The 20,070-nt window shown below is 41.2% G+C and overlaps 3 protein-coding genes across 3 annotated transcripts; 1 reads left to right on the top strand and 2 right to left on the bottom strand.

Annotated features, from left to right (window-relative positions):
* Window positions 1-352: 352 nt before the first annotated feature.
* Window positions 353-1,299, bottom strand: nop10 (NOP10 ribonucleoprotein homolog (yeast)). The gene is made up of 2 exons (XM_055025231.1): window positions 1,048-1,299; window positions 353-648 (listed from the first exon to the last, which is right to left on the bottom strand). Exons 1-2 carry the CDS (start codon window positions 1,099-1,101, stop codon window positions 508-510), a joined length of 195 nt encoding a protein of 64 aa, XP_054881206.1. The 5' UTR covers window positions 1,102-1,299; the 3' UTR covers window positions 353-507.
* Window positions 1,300-1,543: 244 nt separating this feature from the next.
* On the top strand, window positions 1,544-8,050 carry LOC129355595 (uncharacterized). The gene is made up of 8 exons (XM_055025185.1): window positions 1,544-1,630; window positions 2,056-2,103; window positions 2,799-3,584; window positions 3,658-3,728; window positions 4,098-4,243; window positions 4,381-4,470; window positions 5,191-5,265; window positions 6,564-8,050. Exons 3-8 carry the CDS (start codon window positions 2,812-2,814, stop codon window positions 7,338-7,340), a joined length of 1,932 nt encoding a protein of 643 aa, XP_054881160.1. The 5' UTR covers window positions 1,544-1,630; window positions 2,056-2,103; window positions 2,799-2,811; the 3' UTR covers window positions 7,341-8,050.
* Window positions 8,051-8,451: 401 nt separating this feature from the next.
* lpcat4 (lysophosphatidylcholine acyltransferase 4) lies at window positions 8,452-19,547 on the bottom strand. The gene is made up of 13 exons (XM_055025187.1): window positions 19,202-19,547; window positions 17,615-17,978; window positions 15,623-15,735; window positions 14,602-14,662; window positions 14,362-14,420; window positions 12,816-12,850; window positions 11,279-11,333; window positions 10,976-11,058; window positions 9,977-10,102; window positions 9,732-9,885; window positions 9,090-9,182; window positions 8,700-8,835; window positions 8,452-8,615 (listed from the first exon to the last, which is right to left on the bottom strand). Exons 1-13 carry the CDS (start codon window positions 19,289-19,291, stop codon window positions 8,452-8,454), a joined length of 1,533 nt encoding a protein of 510 aa, XP_054881162.1. The 5' UTR covers window positions 19,292-19,547.
* Window positions 19,548-20,070: the final 523 nt, after the last annotated feature.

Genomic DNA, 20,070 nt, shown 5'->3' with positions numbered 1-20,070 from the left:
GGGGGAGAAGTGGCACCAAAACTGTCTCCATCCCAGGGACCCTTATTCTTCTAAATCCAGCCCTTCTGAAAGGATGTATGTTTTCTGATGCAGAATGTTTGTATTCCACACCCCTTACAATTAATATTCACATTTCAGCCTCAGATCTTTGCTTGAGTTAATGTTTCAAGTAGCTACAAAAACTTTTTGTCAATCTGCATTTTAGTCTGCAACTTTAACAAGTTTTTTATGGCAAAACATAGAGAAAAGACTTTGAATCACTAATTACTTTTAAAACCCTCAACTTATTTTAATTCCCACAAGAAATTTCCATAATTTTCCAGACTGGACTGCATTCCAAAAGACAACTAAGTAAAAAGCATAAGCAAAATTTATTGAGTACATACAATCATAACTAGGACGTAAAACCAAAATAATCCAAGTTGTAGCTATTGCAGCTCTTAATCAAGTCTTTCTGAATCCAACCCAGGAGCTCGTCTTCCTCTTGCGGGCCCAGCATCACGTCCATCACAAAACGGGCCTGGGCTGCTGCGTGAGGAGGACCCCAAAGCGTTTCTTCACCAGCACCCGGTGCCGGGAGAACTTGTCGTCCGGAGAGAAGCGAGCCGGGTGGGCCGAGCTGGTGGGCTGGCCTTCGGGTGTCGCCTTCTGTTGGTGGATAACAAGGAAAAGTATGAGAGGACCTGGACAACATGTACTGTCTAAAAACACAATGCGAAGTGACATGCATGTATGTGATAGGAAATAATTCTACTTTTTGGGTTGACTTAATTGTTTTGCGGTTGCTTGCAATACCTCAAAAACCCAATAAAGTATAAATAAACAACATATACAGAGTTAGAGCTAAAGGCTAACGTGGCTTCTTGAGCTGTTTGCGTCGTCTCTTTATCTCACTAAGTGCACCATATGTCATAAACTATTTACTTTTACGACTCTAAAAACATAGTATATAATATTTAAAAGCGGAAATGAAACTTGAGCAGAACAAAATGCTGTCAGGGTGTTAAAATGTTAAGGTTAGCGACGTAAACAGGAAGCTAGCCCTACCTTTAGAGTGTAGACTCGGTCTCCGTTCTCATTTAGATAATACTGCAGAAACATCGCGACGAAACGGTGCCTTTGGGTTTTTACGCGTTCAAATGAAAGCAAACAGACTTTTCAAGTCTGTAAAGTCCAAAGGCTTTCGGTAAACGCGTCGTTGCTACGTCTGAAACCCACGTGCAGCGAAGGTTCCTTCAACCCTGCTCAGGAAAGGTGGACATCCGGCTGCGACCGCGGAGCATCCTGGGAAATGTAGTACAGAAGTAAACCGATAAAGTTCAGTGTTCGGTAACTTTACTTGAAAGCACATAGATAACTGGTATAATTAAATTAAATTTAATTAAATTATCCTTGTCACAACTAAATAATTAAACACAAAAGACAAAAGGAGGGGACAAAAGGGAAAAAATTGTATATAGGGTTCTCTTTTTAAATATAAATATTCCTCCACTTTAATTCATGAGAAACAGTCAATGGAATGCTTCTGAGTGAAAACAAGCCTCAACTGTTTATATTTGAATTTAAATGAATGAATGATGAGTCCAGTTTTAAATCCAGCTGAAGACAAAGAATCCCCGCCCCAAAAAAGGTAAGCCCATGAAAACCGATTCATCAACTACTGTTGGCGTGCTTTGAAGGGAAGTATTCATTTGAACATATGAAGTGAAACTGCAGAGGATTTAAATTTCATTTAAATTGCCATCTAACTAAAAAAACAAACAAACAAAAAAGTAACTTGCTCAGAAGAAATGAAAAAGGTTCCATCACCCAGCAGCATAAATTTGCACACCTTTAAACTAATTCTTGTCAAAGAAACTTTTGATTCTGATAAATTTGCCTGTCGGCATGGAACATGTGCATTGAGGAATAAGGAGATTGTCCGTACAGTAGATGCAGAACGCAACCACCATGTCTATACATGGATAGTGCACATTTTTACATCCACACTGGAAACTTTTCAGGTGGTTTCTCTTCTAAACTCACAGTTGTTGTTTTTCTGTCTTCAAATGTCAGTGTATGTTGCCAGAGAAGAGCCCAAAAGTCCCTACAACACACTGGAAGGTAATAAAACAGCCTCACAGAGTTATTTTATTAAAAGTATTATGTGAAACAGACTTTTTTAAACAAAAAAATGTTTACATTTATGTTATTATTCCCTCATGAAAAAACATGCCTGCAGGGTTGCTTTGATTTTTCCACACGTTTGAGAAATCTGTTAATCTCCCGTGGCAACCGTTCAACTGTGCCAAAGGCCTAGTTGAGACCTAGTGGCCCATTTGAGATTAGCCTCCTCCTCAGAGCTGCAGTTTTCAAGCCGAGCACCCCTGCCTGCTCCTCTGCTCCTTCAGACTAGCCAGCAGCAGTTAGCGAGCATCTGGTGCAACTGCGCCAGGTGTCCCATTAGCTGGTAAAAACAAAAACAAAGTTAAAGAGTTAATATCGGAGCCATGTTGTGATGACTTCCTGAAGGAGTTGTTCCAGTAAGAGCAGGAGCTTCTTAAAGAGACAGAGGCCCAATTTCAAAGCTTTACATAACAGCCATATTTAATAAATGCAGCAATTTTGTAACAACTGAAGGTAGCATAGTTACTTCATTGCTTTGTAATGAAGTAACATTTAATAGTGTTTAATATGTTTAATTAGTAAAACATATAATACTGAGCCACTTCAGTATTATATGAAGTGGCTCACATAGTACTGGCCCTTTAAATTCTTATTTTTGCACCAAAAGTTGAACTTCAGTGTCCTTGTTTCAGAAACAGCTAATCAATGGAGCCAGTGCCGACCATCCCACCGTATTCCATCCTGGAAGAGGAAAGGCAATGCTCCCTGTCCAGAACAGTGGCCCCGACCTTGAACCCGACCCCAACTCTGACCCTGACTGTGACTCCGACTCCTGCCCCTACCTTTGCCCCGGCCTCTCCTCAGAACTCCTCTCTGGTTGCTGCAGGCACAGATCTTCTCCATAAGGTGGCAAACATCCCCACTCAGTTTGAGCCGGCTCCCCAAACGGGCCATACGATCTTCAAGGAGCAGCTGTTCTGTTCTTACGAGGTCCACAAGCTGAACGTTGATACCACCGCAATACCATTCTCACCGCCGGCTGCAGAGATGCTCCGGGGGACTATCGATTACGTTCAAGGCAACCGACCAGTGGCGTACAGTCACTTCCCCGGCCTCACGAGCCCCTTCCAGGGCCCGGTGGGGAACCCACCAATCAGAGATTTTCCTCCTGCTGTTTGTCCCAAACCTTGGAACTGTCACCGTTTCGCATCTCCCGGTGCCATGGTTTTTGGCGGTTTGCCGCCGATCCACTTTGAACCCAGGGCTCCCGGAGACTCCTGCATGGTGAACATGGGTTACCTGCCTCCCCCGCCTCTGTTTTGCTTCGGTTCGGGACCCTGCATGGTGATCAACATGCCGGAGTTCTGTCACGGCGCATGTTTACCTCCTCCCCAAAGGTTCTTTGTGCCTGAAGGTTATCCCGGCTGGTGCATGAGCCTCCCATGGGAGGCATACTACCAGACCTGCAGACCAGTTCTGTAAGGATGATACACAACGCTAATCACACAGGGTTTACGGTCGGTTCCTTAGTGTGCTAAATCTGGTCCGCAGGGTTTATAGCAGAAAAGACAACATGGTGCTGAACGGTACTCAGACGTTGGAGGACAGGAGGAAGGAAAAAGGTAAGTGATTAGGAGTTGTTCTGAAAGAGGCCAGGTAGAAAGTCGAGTGGGTTCATTTGTGCCGCTCAACAAAGTGCTTTAAACCATAAAAACATCAACCCCTTATGAAACAAGCAACAAACATTACATTTTGTCAAGTGCTATCATCCAAATCATTAATACACATCTGATATGTTGACCAAGGAGCTCAGTGTTTCAGCAGTTTTAGTAGTTTTCCAGAAGATTGTTCCAGATCAAAGGAGCGTAAAAACAGAATGCTGCTTCTTCGAGTTCGGTTCTGGTTCTGGGGGATGCAGAGCAGAACCCGAGCCGGAAGACCATTCACGCCAGAACCACCCCTCTGTTCTCGCTGTTCACTCTTCCTCACAGACGAACACCAAGCTTTCCCGCCCGACAAGACCAATGAACGAGGCCGCCGAGTTTCCCCGAGACCTCTGGCCGCTTTTCAGGACCGGCTGCAAATGGAATGGACCTGGGAGGACAGCAGGGACGTCCCCAACGCCGTCCGCCTCAAGGTTCCTGGGTTTCAAAGCAAATCGCACAGAGAAGAACACTCGACTCAGAAATGCTACAAAAAACACATATATAAATCCCCAGGTTGAAATGGCTATATTCGTTGGCGTTTTAAAACTAAGCCGATATTTCCATGCAGAGAGAAGAAAATGAGACTCTGGCGACAGAAATCGGCTCCTTCATGGATCATCAGGATGATCTGGGCAATGACACCAACTCGATCAGAAATGTAAGCAGAACTTTTGGTGTCAAAAGTTTCATTGATGCTTTCATTGAATTTTCTTTTTTAATCAAAGTGACCAGAGTACTGATTCAATAAGTTTTTTCTTTGTTGTTTGTTTGCTTATTTAAAGTGTTTTGTGGCCAATTCAGCCCCATAGCAGTTTTTGTGCATGGTCAGTCCTTACAGAGGCTGCAGTCATGATAGCCTCTTAAGAAGATTAAAACTGAAGGTGCTCCATGTTCATAGGTTCTGGTAACTTTAATTTCTTTAAACCAGGGAGCATGTGTTTTGGGGAACTTTGAGCCTAATTTGTCTGGGCAAGCAGGTTCTATTATGGCACTTTCTTTACTTTACTTTTTTTAAGTTGTTAATCACAGTTTAAGAAAAGGAGAGCTACTTTCTCCACATAGGGAATGTGAAAAAAGTTGGAGAACTTTTTCAGCTTCATGAAAGAAATCATCTGTTTAGATTTTGTGTGCTCATCTTTTCCTAATATACAAATTTGTTCAATAATCTGAAATTAATTTTGACCAAAAAAAAATCCCAAAAACAAGAGAGATATTTGCCAAAACAAATGACTGACTAAAAGTTATCAAAATAACTGAAGACATTTAACAGAAGTTCAAGTAACTGGATATTTAAGGTTGGTAATTACATTTACAACAAAGACATTTTACTTTTTCTATAAAAAACTGACATGTCAGCCTTTTTTTTTTTTGCCATCAGTTGGACATGGATGACATGAACTGCCTCTGCACTTCAGACCTGAACACCTTTGACTTCACTCTGGAAGACCTGCAGGTAAAAGATGATAGGCACACATTAAAGCTGTTTATTTATTGCTACAAAAAAGAATAAGTAGTCAGGAAAGTTTAAAAGTAACTTTTTCCTCTGTCTGTGCTCAAACACCACGGTCTTCTAACTTCATATTTGCTACAAAGTGGCTCAAGGACCATAAACCCGGCATTTAGGAGTCACTTTCACAAAGCCCTGACATTAGTACGATGAAACTTGTGGGCAGAGCTGAAAATGAGTTTCTAAGCAAATCAACCTTTAAATTTGACTCAGTTTCATCTGTTCTTGTCTGGAAGAACGGGTCAAAGTTCCTGCCGTTTATTCCGAGTACTAAAAACGTCTGACCCGAGTCAAAGACGTCAGAATGCAATTCTACATTTGAGCTCCAGGGACATTTTGAAGAAGGTTCAAAGTAATTCTCCAGTTATTATGGCGTTCAACAAATGTAAATAATTTTAGTAATCCTTATTGACCTAACACTGGAAAGGCTTCGTCTGATTTAACGACAGACGTTGAGATACAGAAAGCGGCTGCCCAAAGACTGGCTTATGTCCATAAAAAAATGCAACATTTGTTTGTGTTTAAAGACTGAAACGAATAATTCCCAATTCAATAACTCGCCCAAATGCTCAGTACTGGAAAGCATTAGTTTTTTTAAAATTTATTTTTGATTTGCTTTCACATCTTTTTTCAGAGATATGAGTTATTTTAAGCGTCAGCATCAGCAATAGCCTTAGCTTTGTCAGGAAATTAAGTTATGACTTGGATTTAACCCAAATAGCTTAACAAACCTCATGTCTATGGTGCACATCACCTTCCACACTATGTAATATCGGACCACACGTTTCTGATGTTGAGCCAAGTTGCTATAGCTTTTATATTTTTGAGGACATTTTGAAAAAGTCTACAGCAAGAGCCTATCGACTCAGATAATATCACATTAATGTGCAGAAAAATTTCAGAAAAAACCTTTTAATTAGCTGGCAAAGGCAGTTGGACTATTATCTAATAAAGTAACAAAATAGCTAGTAACTATTTGACCGCTTGAAGTCACTGAAAGATCGGAATATTGAGTTTTCAACCCAAGGCAATTGTTTGTTTGTTTTTTTTGTTTGTTTTTTTTTAAATGCAGTGAAAGGACATTTCGGTCTTCACACTACTGATCCTAATGTGCATGTACTATAAAAAGGCTGGGCACACCATGCATACCTTCAAAGGACAGATTAGTTGGACTTTGATTAAATTATTACTTTATACTGCTGTAATTGACACGTCTCTGTCTTTTGTTCCTGTCTGACCAACAGTCGCTTATGGAGGAGAGCTTAGACGAACCTTTAAATGAGAAAAATGCAGAGAAGACGACTCCACCGCAAACTGAAATTGAAAGAATAATCCAGTACCTGCTGTCAGACGCTCCTATCACAGAACACGAGAGGAAATCATACCAAAACAGGCCCGATTTGCCAGCTGAGGAGGGACCCAAGAAGAACCTGCGCAGCTACTCTGCGTTCCAGCGGCCACCCGCAGAAGAACGACTAAGGTACCCGAACATGTCCTTTCCTCTGGAGAGACATTTTGAAGATCTGACCTGTCACAGTTCGAGAGAAGTGAACGACGGCCACAGGAGGAGACGTGGCGAAAGAGATTTGAAGGAACGCTTCCTAAGAACGGAGACGCACAGTCGAGAAGCGGCAAGAAAAAGAGGCATTTTCAATGACAGCAAATCAAATTTCTGCAAATCGGACATCAGACTGAGTCACAGGGCGAGGGACCGCACCAACGAACTAGACGGAGACGGTTACCCTTTCAGAGCCGGAGAGAGAGAAACGGCCGATAAATATCTGGAACACAGAAAGTTCACGGACAAGTGGCAGGAGTCTAGAGTGCCACAAGGAAAACCTCTGGATTTTGTCAGAAGGATGGAAATCAGGAGCGAATGGTTATCGAGCAAAGAAGAACCAAGAGACGAGGAGAGGGGAAGACTTCGAAGGCTGCGAGACAAAAACCTCAAAGCAAAAGAAACGACAGATCGAAGCCAAAGACAACCAAAAGCTCCTCGTCAAAGAAGGCAGTGGCGGTGAACGAGTACGAAGGGTTGGGCAAACCTCTGCAACCTCGGAGCCTGATGAAAGGAGCGAGAGCAAGAGAGACAAAGCGCAAAACAACTCAACCCGCTGAAGGATCAAGAAGAACAAAGGCGGAGGTTTACGAGGCCTACTTTACACCCAATCTGTCCACTATGTCCAAAAGCAACACAAAGGCTGCAAATGCAGCCAAAAGGCCAAATGTAAGCCAAAGTGTCCCCCCAAAAGGACGAAGAGGTTTCCTTCTGTGAAAATGACTGATGGAAGTCCGGAGCCAGATGGTTTTCTGTATCCAGCATTGAGTGAAGTGCAGAAGCGACAATGCGGTGCGTTCCTGGGGGGCAAACCAAAAAAGCAGGAAGTTTCACAAAGGAGAGGAAATGGGTTAAAAATGAGCCGAAGCGATCAAAGAAGAAGCATATGAGGATGAGGAGGAAGAAGAAGAATCAGAAGAAGAAGAACAACAACAAGAAGAAGCAGAGCTCACGAGTGCAGCGAAGAGATGCCAGGAGAGAAGCAGTACCCCGAAAAAGAGGAAAGGGGGCGCCACAGAGACTCCGGAAACACTATGTTCCAGTCCGGTGAAAAAGTGTCGGGACTCTGAGCAGAGAGGGCCCAAAATCAGAATAAAAAGGGAAAGAGGGACTTTAAGAGCAACCTGGCTACATATAGAGTGACAAATACCCCCCCGCCACCCCCCAAAACAAGCATGTTTAAAACACATCAGTTTATTCCTGAAATAAACTAACGCTTACAAAAAGAAAACAAGCTTTAAGAATCACTTACAATAAATTTACAGTGTTGAGTTATTTTGGCACACACACCACTGTCCCTCACAGAGAAATCACCTTTTTTTATACAAATAATTTTACCGCTGTCAGCGGTAAAATTAACCTCCGGTGACACACAAGAATTTATTGAAAGATAAAAAAAACAAAACACAAGTAAACATACGGTTCCCAGTGCCGCTGTGGAGGAACGCTCCCCCTTCTCTTTGGGCGTTTCCACATTTGTGCAATTGATGCTGACTTAAAAATATCATAAAACGTATAAAAATAGAAGTCTTTGGGTTTGTTTGGTTCCGACGTGACCAGCAGTAACTAAACACTCATTCAAACTTCTTGTTGTGTTGTAGAAACCCGTTGTTGTTCACAGCTTTCCCATTGGCCGCTGCAGCGGCGGGCGGCGGGGGCCCAGCCTCCTCGCCCTGCAGGTACTCGTTCACCACTTTTGAAAAGGTCGGGTCGGTCGTCAGCACTCGCAGCAGGCTTTCTGTTAAACATTTAGACACTTTGGTTTTAGTAAAAGTTGTGTTTGATCAACAAAAAATAAAAAATAACAACTGTGAATGCGCACCTTCAGTAAGCTTCCCCTGACTGGAGGCCTCGGTATACAGAGCATCAGTGTTGTGCTGTGGAATGCCAAGCAGCGCCCCCATGAGGTCTGAGAGCTCCTCTGCATGTAAGCTGCCTTTTGATTCCTGGTCAAACAGCTGGAAGGTAGGAGAACAAAGGAGAGCATTAAACAGGTAAAAAGTAAGGCTTTTTTAATGACACCTTTAGTAATCTTTAAGTCCAATCAAGACTCAAACAACAAGAATAGTGGCAACTGAGACATTTTAAGGCCTACATTTCAGATATATGAATTTAAGAATCCGGGACATCCTGATTAAAATGTACATTTCTAAGAATGTGTCGCGCTCAAATTTAAGACCCATAACTTCTGCTGAACAAGCAAGAGACTTACTGTAAAAGCAGAGTGAAGCAGGGCCTTGAAGGTTGTGATGTTGCCAAGAGCTGAGATGCTGAAGTAAAGCTGTCTGAGGTCCACCGTTTCATCCTGACGGCAAACACAAAGACAGAGCCCACACGTGTCAACAAATGTTTCATCTGAAACGTTATTCTTCAGATTTGCTTTTTTTTTATTTACTGAAATGAAAAGCATTCACAGATTACTGACTAATATACTCTGAAAACAGAGCAAATTTCTTACTTTGCCACACCTTCAAGGGCCGTGATTGTTTCAATGATTGTTTAAAGGAAAGGCTGAAAAGCTTCATTGAGACAAGTTTCAAAATCTTTTAAAACGTTTGGTTAGGGCTGAAACGATTAATCGGATTAATCATGATGAATCGATTATTGGAATAATCGTCAATTAATTTAATGACCAATTAATTGTTGCAGACACACACAAACACACACAAAAAGGCCATTTCTTAAATAAAAAACCCCAAAACAACACCAACATTGAGAGCAGTGATTAAGCCAAATTTGTACAGAAAAGAGATACATTTCATTGAGTTTCACCCAAAACTCAAACAAAACATGTTTTCTTGGAATAAAACAAAACATGTTTTTGCTTCATTCAGACCCAAACAACTGACTTCACCTTTGAGTATAAGCCACAGATGGAGACAGCCGTTTGGTGATCCTTCAGGGAGAGAATAGAAGAGAGTTCGTCTGCACTGGCCTTTGACCCCTGAGCTCCAGACCGACATCTGTCAATCATTTTGTCCAGAGCCGCTTTGATTTCACAAGCCAGTCTGAGAGACAGAAAAGGAAGACAATGGTTAGATTAAATAACATCAAACAGCTTTGGTTCAGAGATTTAAAAACCACGAGAAGAGTTCTTACCCATTTTTATGCAGAAGAGACAATGTTTCCCTGCCAGGAGGTTCCAGCGGTAGAGACAGGCCACCCAGTTTGCTCACAGGGACCGTGCCCTCCATCACATGGTCTGTGGCTGGGACTCCTAACGCCCTGTAGAGCAGCGAAGAACCGTTAGAAAGCGGACCAGGTTTAGTCCGAAACTAAGGCGTATCTTTACTGCTAATCAAAAACAATTTAAAGCTTGAATAAGGCTCAGCTGCTACAACTGGTGGCAGAAATCTGCAAGTGTTTCTCAAAGCCAAGTGATGTAATAAAACCTGTTTTTCCTGTTCTTAAATATCACTGCTGTGTTATTAATATGGTCGACAGTGCCTCATGACCTTCTTGTGTCTAGGCCTGTCAATTTTGCTGGACGATTAATTGTCCCAGGAATAATTGCGATAAGCGATAATATTGTGGCTTTGATACCAGTTTCAAGTCATATATTGATAACGGCATCATAATGCTAGTTCACGTTTGCAAATTTTGTGAAGAATTCTTAACACTGGACTGGAAGATATTTTAAATACCCAAATTAGAGATTCACAATATATCGGCACTAACGTCATTTTCTAACATATTGGTATCGACTGAGTCAATATGAATAACCGATATTTATTTCTAACTTGATGCCGTTCGTTTCTCGTTGGGATTTTTTTCTCTAAAGGCGTCAAAACAGTTTAAGCATGTCAAAAATATAGTAAATATTGGTCATTGGCCAAAATATGGACATCAATACTGGCCCAAATTTTTATATATCGGTGAAATAAAATCAAAAATAAAATACGACAACCAAAACCAATGAATAAAACCTACTTACATCCAAAATCATAAATATATCTGATTGAGATTACTCTGTAAACAAAATTGCCCTTCAAAAGATATTTTGAAATGATCAAACTCATTTTAATTTATCATGCGAGTCATTGATTAGTTGTTTAGTTGATTAGTGGCTTATTGCGACAGGCGTGGTCGTCTCATTACTTGGCCATGAGTCTCTGAACATTGTCAGCGTACAGGCTGGCGTCATTCTTCTCCTCGTGAGTCGGGTTATAAACAGGCAGGTACTGGAGAACAACAAAACATATCATTTACTCACAGTTTTAGTTTTTTTTTTTGTTATAAAAACACCTTAATTGAGAGGTAAAACATTTTAAGAAAAAAAAAAAAGCTGGGTAAATACAGCTTCATATCTGCTGCACCTCTTAGAGCAGCCAACTCCCTGAGTACACATATTTATGACTTTATGGTAAGGAAACAGGGTGGGGGGGGCCATATGATTCTTACCTCAACAGTCATGTTTGTATAAAACTGTGAAGCAGTGTGCCAGAGAGTCTGGGTCCTAAAAAAACAAAGACAAAATGATGAAATGACACAATTGTGAGAATGCATGGTGTGATAATTATGCTATGGAAGTTTAAGAAAATAGTTTAAATAAATACTGCCAGATTGAATGTGCTTAATTCATCAAAATACAATCCTTAGTATGGAAAACATGAATTCTAATGCAACTTCTTGAGATTTACCCGTCACGTCTTGAAAAACTTAAACATTTCCAACAAGATGTCAAAATGATTTTTTTCTCCTCACACTTTCTTCCACACTTGAATACACTTGTACATAAAGCAACCAAAACATTTTTTTCCTCATTTCTGCCTCTCAGATTGATCAGTTTCTAAAGGGCCATTTTAATAGAACAATGACCTTCAAGTATTAGCAGAACAATTTTGTTATTGTTGGTTTCAGCTGAGGTTCTGTTAATAATACTCTTAATCAGGTGTAAATTCAAATGAGTTGGTCCAAAAGGCTGAAGCTAATAGCTAGTCTGCGAGCAGCCAAGGTAACGGCAGCGAGCTGCAGTTTGAAAGTCAAATACAGTCTTAATAATGTCCTCGCAATTTATGCAAATGCTAATTTATGGCCTTTATGCAGAGGATGCAAACTTACATAGAAGCTGATATGGAGGCTGTGAGTCAAAAATTATCCGTGTCAAATGCAAACTAATATTATAATATTTAAAATGTTTATAGCAAGCAAAGCAAAGCTGCACTCAAACACTGGCATTGTTTGCTTTATTCTTCCGACAGGCAACACTTTTTAGGCCAGTTGTGATATGCGTTTCATATGGGAAGCTTATTGCTCCAACCTGCATTTCCTGTACGTTGTTACTTGCTTTACTGCAAACAAAACTCAATTTAAATTTGATTGGTGTTTAAAGGTTTATCAAATAGCATTTGAGTAAACTAATGAGACCCTTTGAGACTACATTTGGCAGGCCACTTTGGTCTCAATCCCTCACAAAATTAGCCGTTAGCTTTCAGGTCCAGCTAATATGGATTTATACTAACATGATGTTACGCTAAACTACGCTATTCGCTATGGACCTCCTTTTGACCAGTGTGTAATCACCTGGAACTGCTTTTCATCTTTATCCCCATTGACAAATGTCATACAGATACATTTATTAATGTTCATATTGATGAACTTTGCTGTCATCAAGAGGTCAGAGCGTGAATAACATCAGATTTTGGTTTTACGCTGTATTTTACGTAACGAGAATAGAATAAGCTACAATATAATTGATAAAAACAGTACTACCAACTATAGTCTTACTTAACTAAAGTGATGCAAAGCATAACCTCTGATTTAGCTGATTAAATGATCAGACATTATGAATGTTTGTCGCTTATCAGACCAATCTAATGTACTTTTATACGCTTGTGTTGCATATTTACCTCCTTTTAATCAAACCCATACAGGCTTAATTCACTGCAACGCAACACAAGCATGAGAAGACACAAATAAGCTAGTTTAAAGAACTCACCATGACGCCCCTTTATACGTCCATCGAACGGTGTCCTGAGGAAGAGCCATAAAAACACAGACCAAACAGTGTAAGCTGGACAAAAACGGCTTTATCTCAGACCAGGTTTCTTTTATGCCTCCCATTTCCCCATGTAAAACACAGTGTGCAAACACTGAACTAAACAGTGTTTGCAGTCATCTTTAGAAACAAACAGTCAAAAATGCCAGCTGGCAGAGACCAGCTGCCAAACGACATAAGGCTTACATTGTACACATGTGCAAATGCAAATTCACACATGTGCATTTATGATGCAATACCAAAAAACAACAAGAACAGTAAAAATAGAGTAGAGGCAAACCTCACTTTCTACAGCTCTCTAAATTTATGGTCAGAGCCACCAACAGCCAGCGACTGATCCGACTCATGGTTCAGCACTGGGTCATTTGCATGACCAGCGCGGGCCTTTTATGACATCTTGGTGTCCGGTACATGAACAACACTCAGCATTTTTCGGTACACAAACATTTGTATTCATGTGGCTGAAGCTAACCACTTCCTGTGGAGTTTCCACACCTGGATTAGGGATCAAAAACTTGCAAAACTTGTTACATTTTCAGCTGATCCAGTTAGCTTTCACACTTCCGTGTGTCAAATGATCCCAACACTTTGAAAAACCTGTCCTCCCTCTTTCCCCTCACCTGTGGTGCTGCTGCTGTGCCAAGAACGGCTTTAGGGAACAAAACAAAAACCTCTGAAGAAGGTAACCGTGTGACGAACTCATTGCTGGTTTACTCCAGTTTGATTATCATAGTTTAGACTTTATAAGGATTGCGACACAGACTGACCAGGCCAAACAATGCAATGGTGCCAACAACAAACAGTCAACAGAAACCACGACCACCCCGCGCAGCCGCTTCCTCATCCAGCGCATTCATACATGGTGACGGTCACGCACACATCGACACACCCACCAGCCAAGGATCGAAGCTACGTGCTCCTGTCACATCAGTAATGACTTATTTTATTCATTTGGCTCTTACCGAAGGTGTGAGCGGAATTTCCTTGTTTGTGAAATGTTAACAAAAAGGGAGAGGCATCAGATTTCAGCGGCTGTAGGATTTCTGTTTTGTTTTGGTGAAGTACCACAAGACGTTTCTCTCACAAAGACTCTTGTGTTTGTTTCAGATATATTTACCCAGAATACCATGCGTTGTGGTACGTTTCCTCCTTTTGGAGTCGTCCAGCGTTACATGTGTATTCGAACCACACCAGAGTTCGAGTCAACCAAACAGAGACCAAGATTTTTAGGCAGAGTGGGGTTTGTTTTTTTGGTCTACGTCAGAATTTGATGATGCACTTTGACCTCCTCAAATGAACCAGACTTTCTCGGCAAATAAACCAGAGTTTGATGCAAAGCGGACTAAACAGGTGAATGGAAAGTGTGCTGGAAGCGATGAAAATTAAGAATTGGAGGATTTACATCCAACAGGGACGTGAAATGCAATCCGTGTCAAATGCAAACTAATATTATAATAACAAACGGTCAACAGTTTATTGTACTCACCACTTTGTTTGGGTAGCGCAGAAGAACTGGTTGGACAGGGACTCCAGCGAGAAAGGCACCTGACAGCAGGAGACAAAGAAAAATGTCTTGGGAAAGACGAGCAGCAAAACAAAAAAATGAAACCACTCTGATCGTTGAGCAGTTCCTGCATGATTCGTGCAAACGGACTGGTTTCAGTGAACCAGGCGGGACGGTCTTGCTCAGGATGTTTGTGGCGTTGTTCTCACCACAGACACCTACCAGGCTTGAACTTGATGAGCGCTTGGCCATTAGTCGTGGTTCCCTCTGGAAACATGAGCATCTGGAAAGTGAAAAGTTGCTTCATTTATGAATTCAATCAAGTGATAGCAAGTCAACGGCATTTAAAGAACGACCTGAACAAAATTCACAACCTATTTTGAGCCACAAAACAAACAAAAAAAAACGGTAGTTGAGAAGTGATGCCAAACATCAAAAATAATTCTATTAAACCAGCAGATGGAACAAAATAAATCAAGCTAGGATTTTTCATACTATATATTTTTTTTCAGTTACTGTATAATTCTGACTCAAAATGTTTTTTCAGCAGAGGAAGAAATAACTAGGACTGAAACAATTAATCAGATTAATCGTGATGAATCAATTACTGATATCGTCAACTAATTTAATAATTGGTTAATCATTAATTGGAACATGCAGCCTTATAAGAGGCCATTTGATGATTAAAAAAGACCCACAGCAGCTGTAATTAAGCTAAAACTACAAAATATATACACTTTGCAATTTAACTGAAAAAAAAGTATTATTGTTTGTTCTATGCAGAACAGAGGTGGCAATTTAATGTCCCCCATTTCAAATTTTGTAAAAAAAAAAAAAAACAATATAAATAAATAATTAATAATAAAAAAAATCTTTCCCATTAATCACCTTTTTCTATCAAGTCATTAATCCGTTAATCGAAATAATCAACAAATCACTGTACTGATAAGTCAAAACTCATCTTTTCACATTACTGAGAATATTTTCTAGCATCCTCTGCTATATATTATCAGGCGTTCACTAGGAATTGAATTATTTGTTTATTTGCTTCTTTTGGTGCCTTTTTAATTTTACATTAAAAGGCTTGAGTGAAAAATCTGAAGACTGGGCCAAATGTTTTAATCGATTAGTCATCAGAATAATCGAGGACTAACACAGTAGAAAGTCGCAGCCCCACAAACACCGATAGTGTGATGCTGAAGCAGACGAGGGCTCTCCGACAGACGACCACCTGACCTCATACCTGGGGCCAGTAGCCTTTAGAGGTCAGCCTCTCGACGACCTTCTCAACGGCCTCCTTTCTCGACTCCGGATCTTTCCTGCTCACGAGCACAGACTGGTTGAACTCCAGCAGAGCTGAAACACATATCCACAGGTAGTGTCATCATTTTACACTGCATCAAATCAGAGCAAAAACTGTAAAAAAACAAAACAAAAAAACTTTAGGATTTTATTGTGTAGTTACTCCCGAAGGAAACGAGGCAGGAAGTGCAAGAGCAGCAGATTAGACGTCGATCGAAGAAGGCACTTGTTTACCTTTAAGCTTCCTTGCATATTTCTGGCTTCCTTTCACTGTGCGTCTCCAAATAGCTCTCTGGTTTGCGAGAGTTTAGTGGAAGGATTTTCAGCACCGTGCGTTCTGAATGCGAACTGGGCGATCCCGAGTGTACAGAAGATGAATCGACCCCTCAGTCCTGCCTGCCAAAGTCAATCTGACCATTTCATCCAGATTCTCACATCAAACTAAGCAGTGCTCCATCTTGTTCCTCTTGGTCATCATGAAACTGCAATTCCTGTCCTGTTGCATCATTTACCTACAGCGTGCAGTTGTTATCTTCAATGTGCTAAATAAAAGTGCCCAGGAAAACAGATTGAACTGCTGATTTAAAAGCGTACACCATGTATGCGTTCGTTTTTTCTTCTCTGAAAAGTCGACAGACGTCGAACGACGTGGAAGCGCCACCGAGCAGCAGTTTGAAAACTGGAAACTTTTCATTGCAAAAATGTGTGAGGCCCCAACAGTTCACATGGAAATCGAAAGTCCGAAACATGATTATGGACAACAAAACAATGGTTTGATTTGAAGGGAATTGCACTCATTTAGTAGTTCAAGTTTTGAACAGATCTGGGTCAGTTAGCCTCTTTTGCACATTAATACTTAATTACCCAATTATGTGCAATTAGGTTCAATTATGTTGCGATTTCAGCATGTCTGACTTCCATTCTGCACCATAAAACAAAACACTTTAAAAGCTTTATGTGTCTGTTTTGTGGTTTGTAGGCTATTCAAGTTTATTTTTAAGAAATAGAGATATGAACAAGTAAAAAAAAAGTTTAAATCTCACATCATTTTTCTGAAAAAAGGTTGAATTTCACCCCATTTCTTTTGGTTCAGATCCTCTTTGGAAACAACGGGACCTTTATGAACTGTGACCCCTGATCACACCGGCCTGGATTATTGTTTGCTGGACGACTGTTTCAAACCTGCTTTGACAAATGATGAACTGATGAATGCGCCAAGTCGGGCGCAGTTCAACCTGCCGTATCTCGGTAACGGCGAAGAGCCGCTCTCCTTAATGGGACGGGCAGAGAAAAAGCCGCGACTTAAATAAATAATAAATGATAAATTGTCAAGTCGACAGAAATGGTTTAACATTAAAAAAAAACAGCCAGATTAGCATTAAAAGTAAACCGTTCAGGAATTCATCTCAATAATGGCCATTAGGGAGCTAACAGGAGTAGATGCACAAATAGTAACGTTTGCATTTGACATTTTAAGCTGAATCTATAAACCCAATTTAATGACATGATTTATGACATTTGTAAACACAGCTGGGTGTTATAAATCTTTCTTCCAAAGTCTGAGTGTCTCCATTAGCTCTGCCACAGTTTGACATGTAAAAACATCAGAAATGCTGATCAGGATTTTAAAGATTGCTTGAAAACCTTTCTTTTTTCTTTTCTTTCTTTTTTTTTTTTACTACACAAAGATGATTTCTGCATATTAGATTGAGACAAAATAAAAAATACTGTGATGTTATCCAATGAGTCATTGTGGACGCCGGTGTCCTCATGACAGTTTATGCGTGAAGATATGATTTCCTGTCACACAAATGTATTTTACAATAAATTAAATAATTATTTGCTAGAAGACAGAATGAGCTCTAAACAATAAACCAGTTCTCCACTGAAACCTCGCAATTGTATCGGAGTCATAGAAGTGCAGCCATCTTACCTCCGATGACGGGCAGCTTCGTGTTCTCGTACCGCGACACGACGGTCGCCAGCTGGGTCGGGCACAGGACCAGCATGTCCAGGAAGCCGCTGTGGGGCGCCACCACCAGGACCGGCGCCTCCTTCAGGTCGGCCTTGCGACCTTTCACTTTGACCCACAGGAAGCCCAGGGAGAAGAACACGGCTCTGCTCAGGAACAGGACGATGTGGTGGAACAGCCAGCGGCGCCAGCCCGTCACCGGCCGGGCGCGCTCTTCAGGGGAAAGGCCGGCCAGTCTGAGCCGGGCGATGGGCCACATGATGAGGAAGAACAAGGCCGCCAGCGTGACGCGTACGGGGACGAGGACGCTGCCCAGGATGAGCCCCTATCGCCAAGAGAAATAAGGAGGATTTATTCTGCTAGTCATAAAGTAAACATGTATTTGTTCTGATACTTGATATGATAACAGGAATGCAGGTGGCTTTTCTGACTGACTTTGAAAACTTCCACACACGCCCTGCCCAATCTATAAAAAATGTAGATAATCCAGTAGATTACAACATGTCATGCTTTGTTAACTGCTCCTTCCAGTGCCCTGCCCTCGCCATATTCCTCTCCCTGTTGTGCAATCCTGTGGCATGTTATCAGTCACACCTGCCTCTGATGGGCCGCTTCATGACTCGGCTATTGTGGGCTGTAAGAACCAGAGGAGCCACTTTGTTTCTATGCGAGATGCTGATGTCGGATTCACAAGTCAGGCAGAAGCTACACACCAAGATCTTAGAACACATGTGTCAAACTCAAGGCCCGGGGACCAAATTCGGCCCGCCATGGCGTTTTATGTGGCCCTCTACAGTGTAGACTAAACACTAAGTGTGATTAAATATAATATTATCAACATATCAATGCAGTTTTTATCTGTTTACTGCCAATTTTTATCAATCAATCCTTCCAGTTTCTTGAGAATTTAGCTGAAGTATGATTATAGTCCATGATTTATACAGCGATAAATAAACAGTCTCATTTATTATTAGTCCCTGAAGGGACTGAAGAAATCTTCAATAATATTATTTAATTTTGAGAATTCATTGACAGATTAACATTATGTGAACAGGTTTTATCAACACATTCTGGCACAACCAGCCCTTTAAGAGCCTTCATGATCTTGATTTGGCCCAAAATGAAAATTAGTTTGACACACCTGTCTTAGGAAGTGTAGCTGATAACAATTCAGAATGCTTTTTCACAGTGTTTCAGTAAGCACCAGGAGCCCCATTAAGTTTTGAGACAATGATATGAAACATAGTCCTATAAAAATGCACCACATTGTCTCATAAATGTGGTGTTCTGTCTAAAAATGCAAAGAAAGGTATTTTAGAACCTGTACATTCCTCCCCAATTGCATTTCACATATAAAATCTAATGTTATTCATGAACATATTTCATATTTTATTAGCACAAAATATCTCTCCCAAGGCTCACCTAATGCAAATCAACTATTTTCATTGCTACCCACTTTTCAACATCGCCTATCATTTTCAGAGGCTGAGCAGAGACGAAAAGTTCCCAATAACTGTGAATTGTCTCGTTTTTTCAACATGGACTCACCCTGATCCTCTGCGCCCTGGTCAGCTTCACCTCGAAGATGAAAGGATGTGGGCGCTCGTGCGATGCCGTGCGACAGTCGCCTCTCTCCATGACTACGACCGGCAGCCGACGAGCTCAACTTGAAACGTCTTTAAAAAAAACAACTAAAGTTAAAGACAAGTTCTTCGTCCCTTTTTTTAAAAAAAAAACTTTTCCCTGTTTGGGAACAAGCCCGAGTTTCCGTCTCGCGCCTTCCTTTGATTTCTAAAAGCTGGAGTCGACGAGGCGCGCGCGCGGCGGGGGGGGAAAAAAAGCGTGACAAGAGCGCGAGAGCGAAGATTGACACCGAGCTTGAAAAACATACCGCTTTCTGTCCTGCGCTCCACAGGAGGCACCACCACGCTGAAGCTCTTCCCATCTTCTGAACTCACCTGTCCCGCCCCTTCCCACACACACGCACGCACACACACACACACACGCACACAGTACGGTACACACCTATTCAAGGTGGTTTTGTTCGGGCGAGTCAGACCGGTCCCCGAAACCGAACGACACTTCGAAAAACTGTTGTTTTACAGTAGGCCTGTTATTTAAAAAAAATAATAATAATAAAATAAAATAAAATAAAATTGCATTACTGCTTACATGTGTCGTATTATGTCGTCCACAAGGGGGTGCTGCTGTGCGCTGCTGCCTCCCGTGGATTCGGTCTGCCATGGAAAAGGTCCAAGAGTTCTGTCTCTATCGTGTTCAATCCACTTTCTGATGGTTCCGAGATCATGCATGAAGGGTAACAATTACGAAACTAGAGGCTGAAAATTATGTTTGTTTGTTTTTGTTCTCTGATGCAATTAACATTCTTGCTGCGATATTTAAAGAGTGCCTTTTGC

Source organism: Poeciliopsis prolifica, unplaced genomic scaffold (genome assembly GCF_027474105.1).
Source record: "Poeciliopsis prolifica strain line A6 unplaced genomic scaffold, Auburn_PproV2 SCAFFOLD139, whole genome shotgun sequence".
NCBI classification, from domain to species: domain Eukaryota; kingdom Metazoa; phylum Chordata; class Actinopteri; order Cyprinodontiformes; family Poeciliidae; genus Poeciliopsis; species Poeciliopsis prolifica.
Note: the sequence above shows the minus strand (reverse complement) of the source record. Positions and strands in the feature narration are given on the sequence as shown.

What these genes read in the sequence shown, in the direction of transcription:
- nop10 (XM_055025231.1), bottom strand. Translation starts at nt 1,101, where the DNA reads ATGTTTCTGCAGTATTATCTAAATGAGAACGGAGACCGAGTCTACACT. An exon ending in ACCGAGTCTACACTCTAAAG is followed by an intron (nt 649 to 1,047) that starts GTAGGGCTAGCT and finishes ATCCACCAACAG; the next exon opens with AAGGCGACACCCGAAGGCCA.
- lpcat4 (XM_055025187.1), bottom strand. Translation starts at nt 19,291, where the DNA reads ATGGAGAGAGGCGACTGTCGCACGGCATCGCACGAGCGCCCACATCCT. An exon ending in CTAAAGGCTACTGGCCCCAG is followed by an intron (nt 14,663 to 15,622) that starts GTATGAGGTCAG and finishes TTCACTTTCCAG; the next exon opens with ATGCTCATGTTTCCAGAGGG. An exon ending in ATACAAACATGACTGTTGAG is followed by an intron (nt 11,059 to 11,278) that starts GTAAGAATCATA and finishes GTTGTTCTCCAG; the next exon opens with TACCTGCCTGTTTATAACCC.
- LOC129355595 (XM_055025185.1), top strand. Translation starts at nt 2,812, where the DNA reads ATGGAGCCAGTGCCGACCATCCCACCGTATTCCATCCTGGAAGAGGAA. An exon ending in CAGACCTGCAGACCAGTTCT is followed by an intron (nt 3,585 to 3,657) that starts GTAAGGATGATA and finishes TCTGGTCCGCAG; the next exon opens with GGTTTATAGCAGAAAAGACA. An exon ending in GGACAGGAGGAAGGAAAAAG is followed by an intron (nt 3,729 to 4,097) that starts GTAAGTGATTAG and finishes TCTTCCTCACAG; the next exon opens with ACGAACACCAAGCTTTCCCG.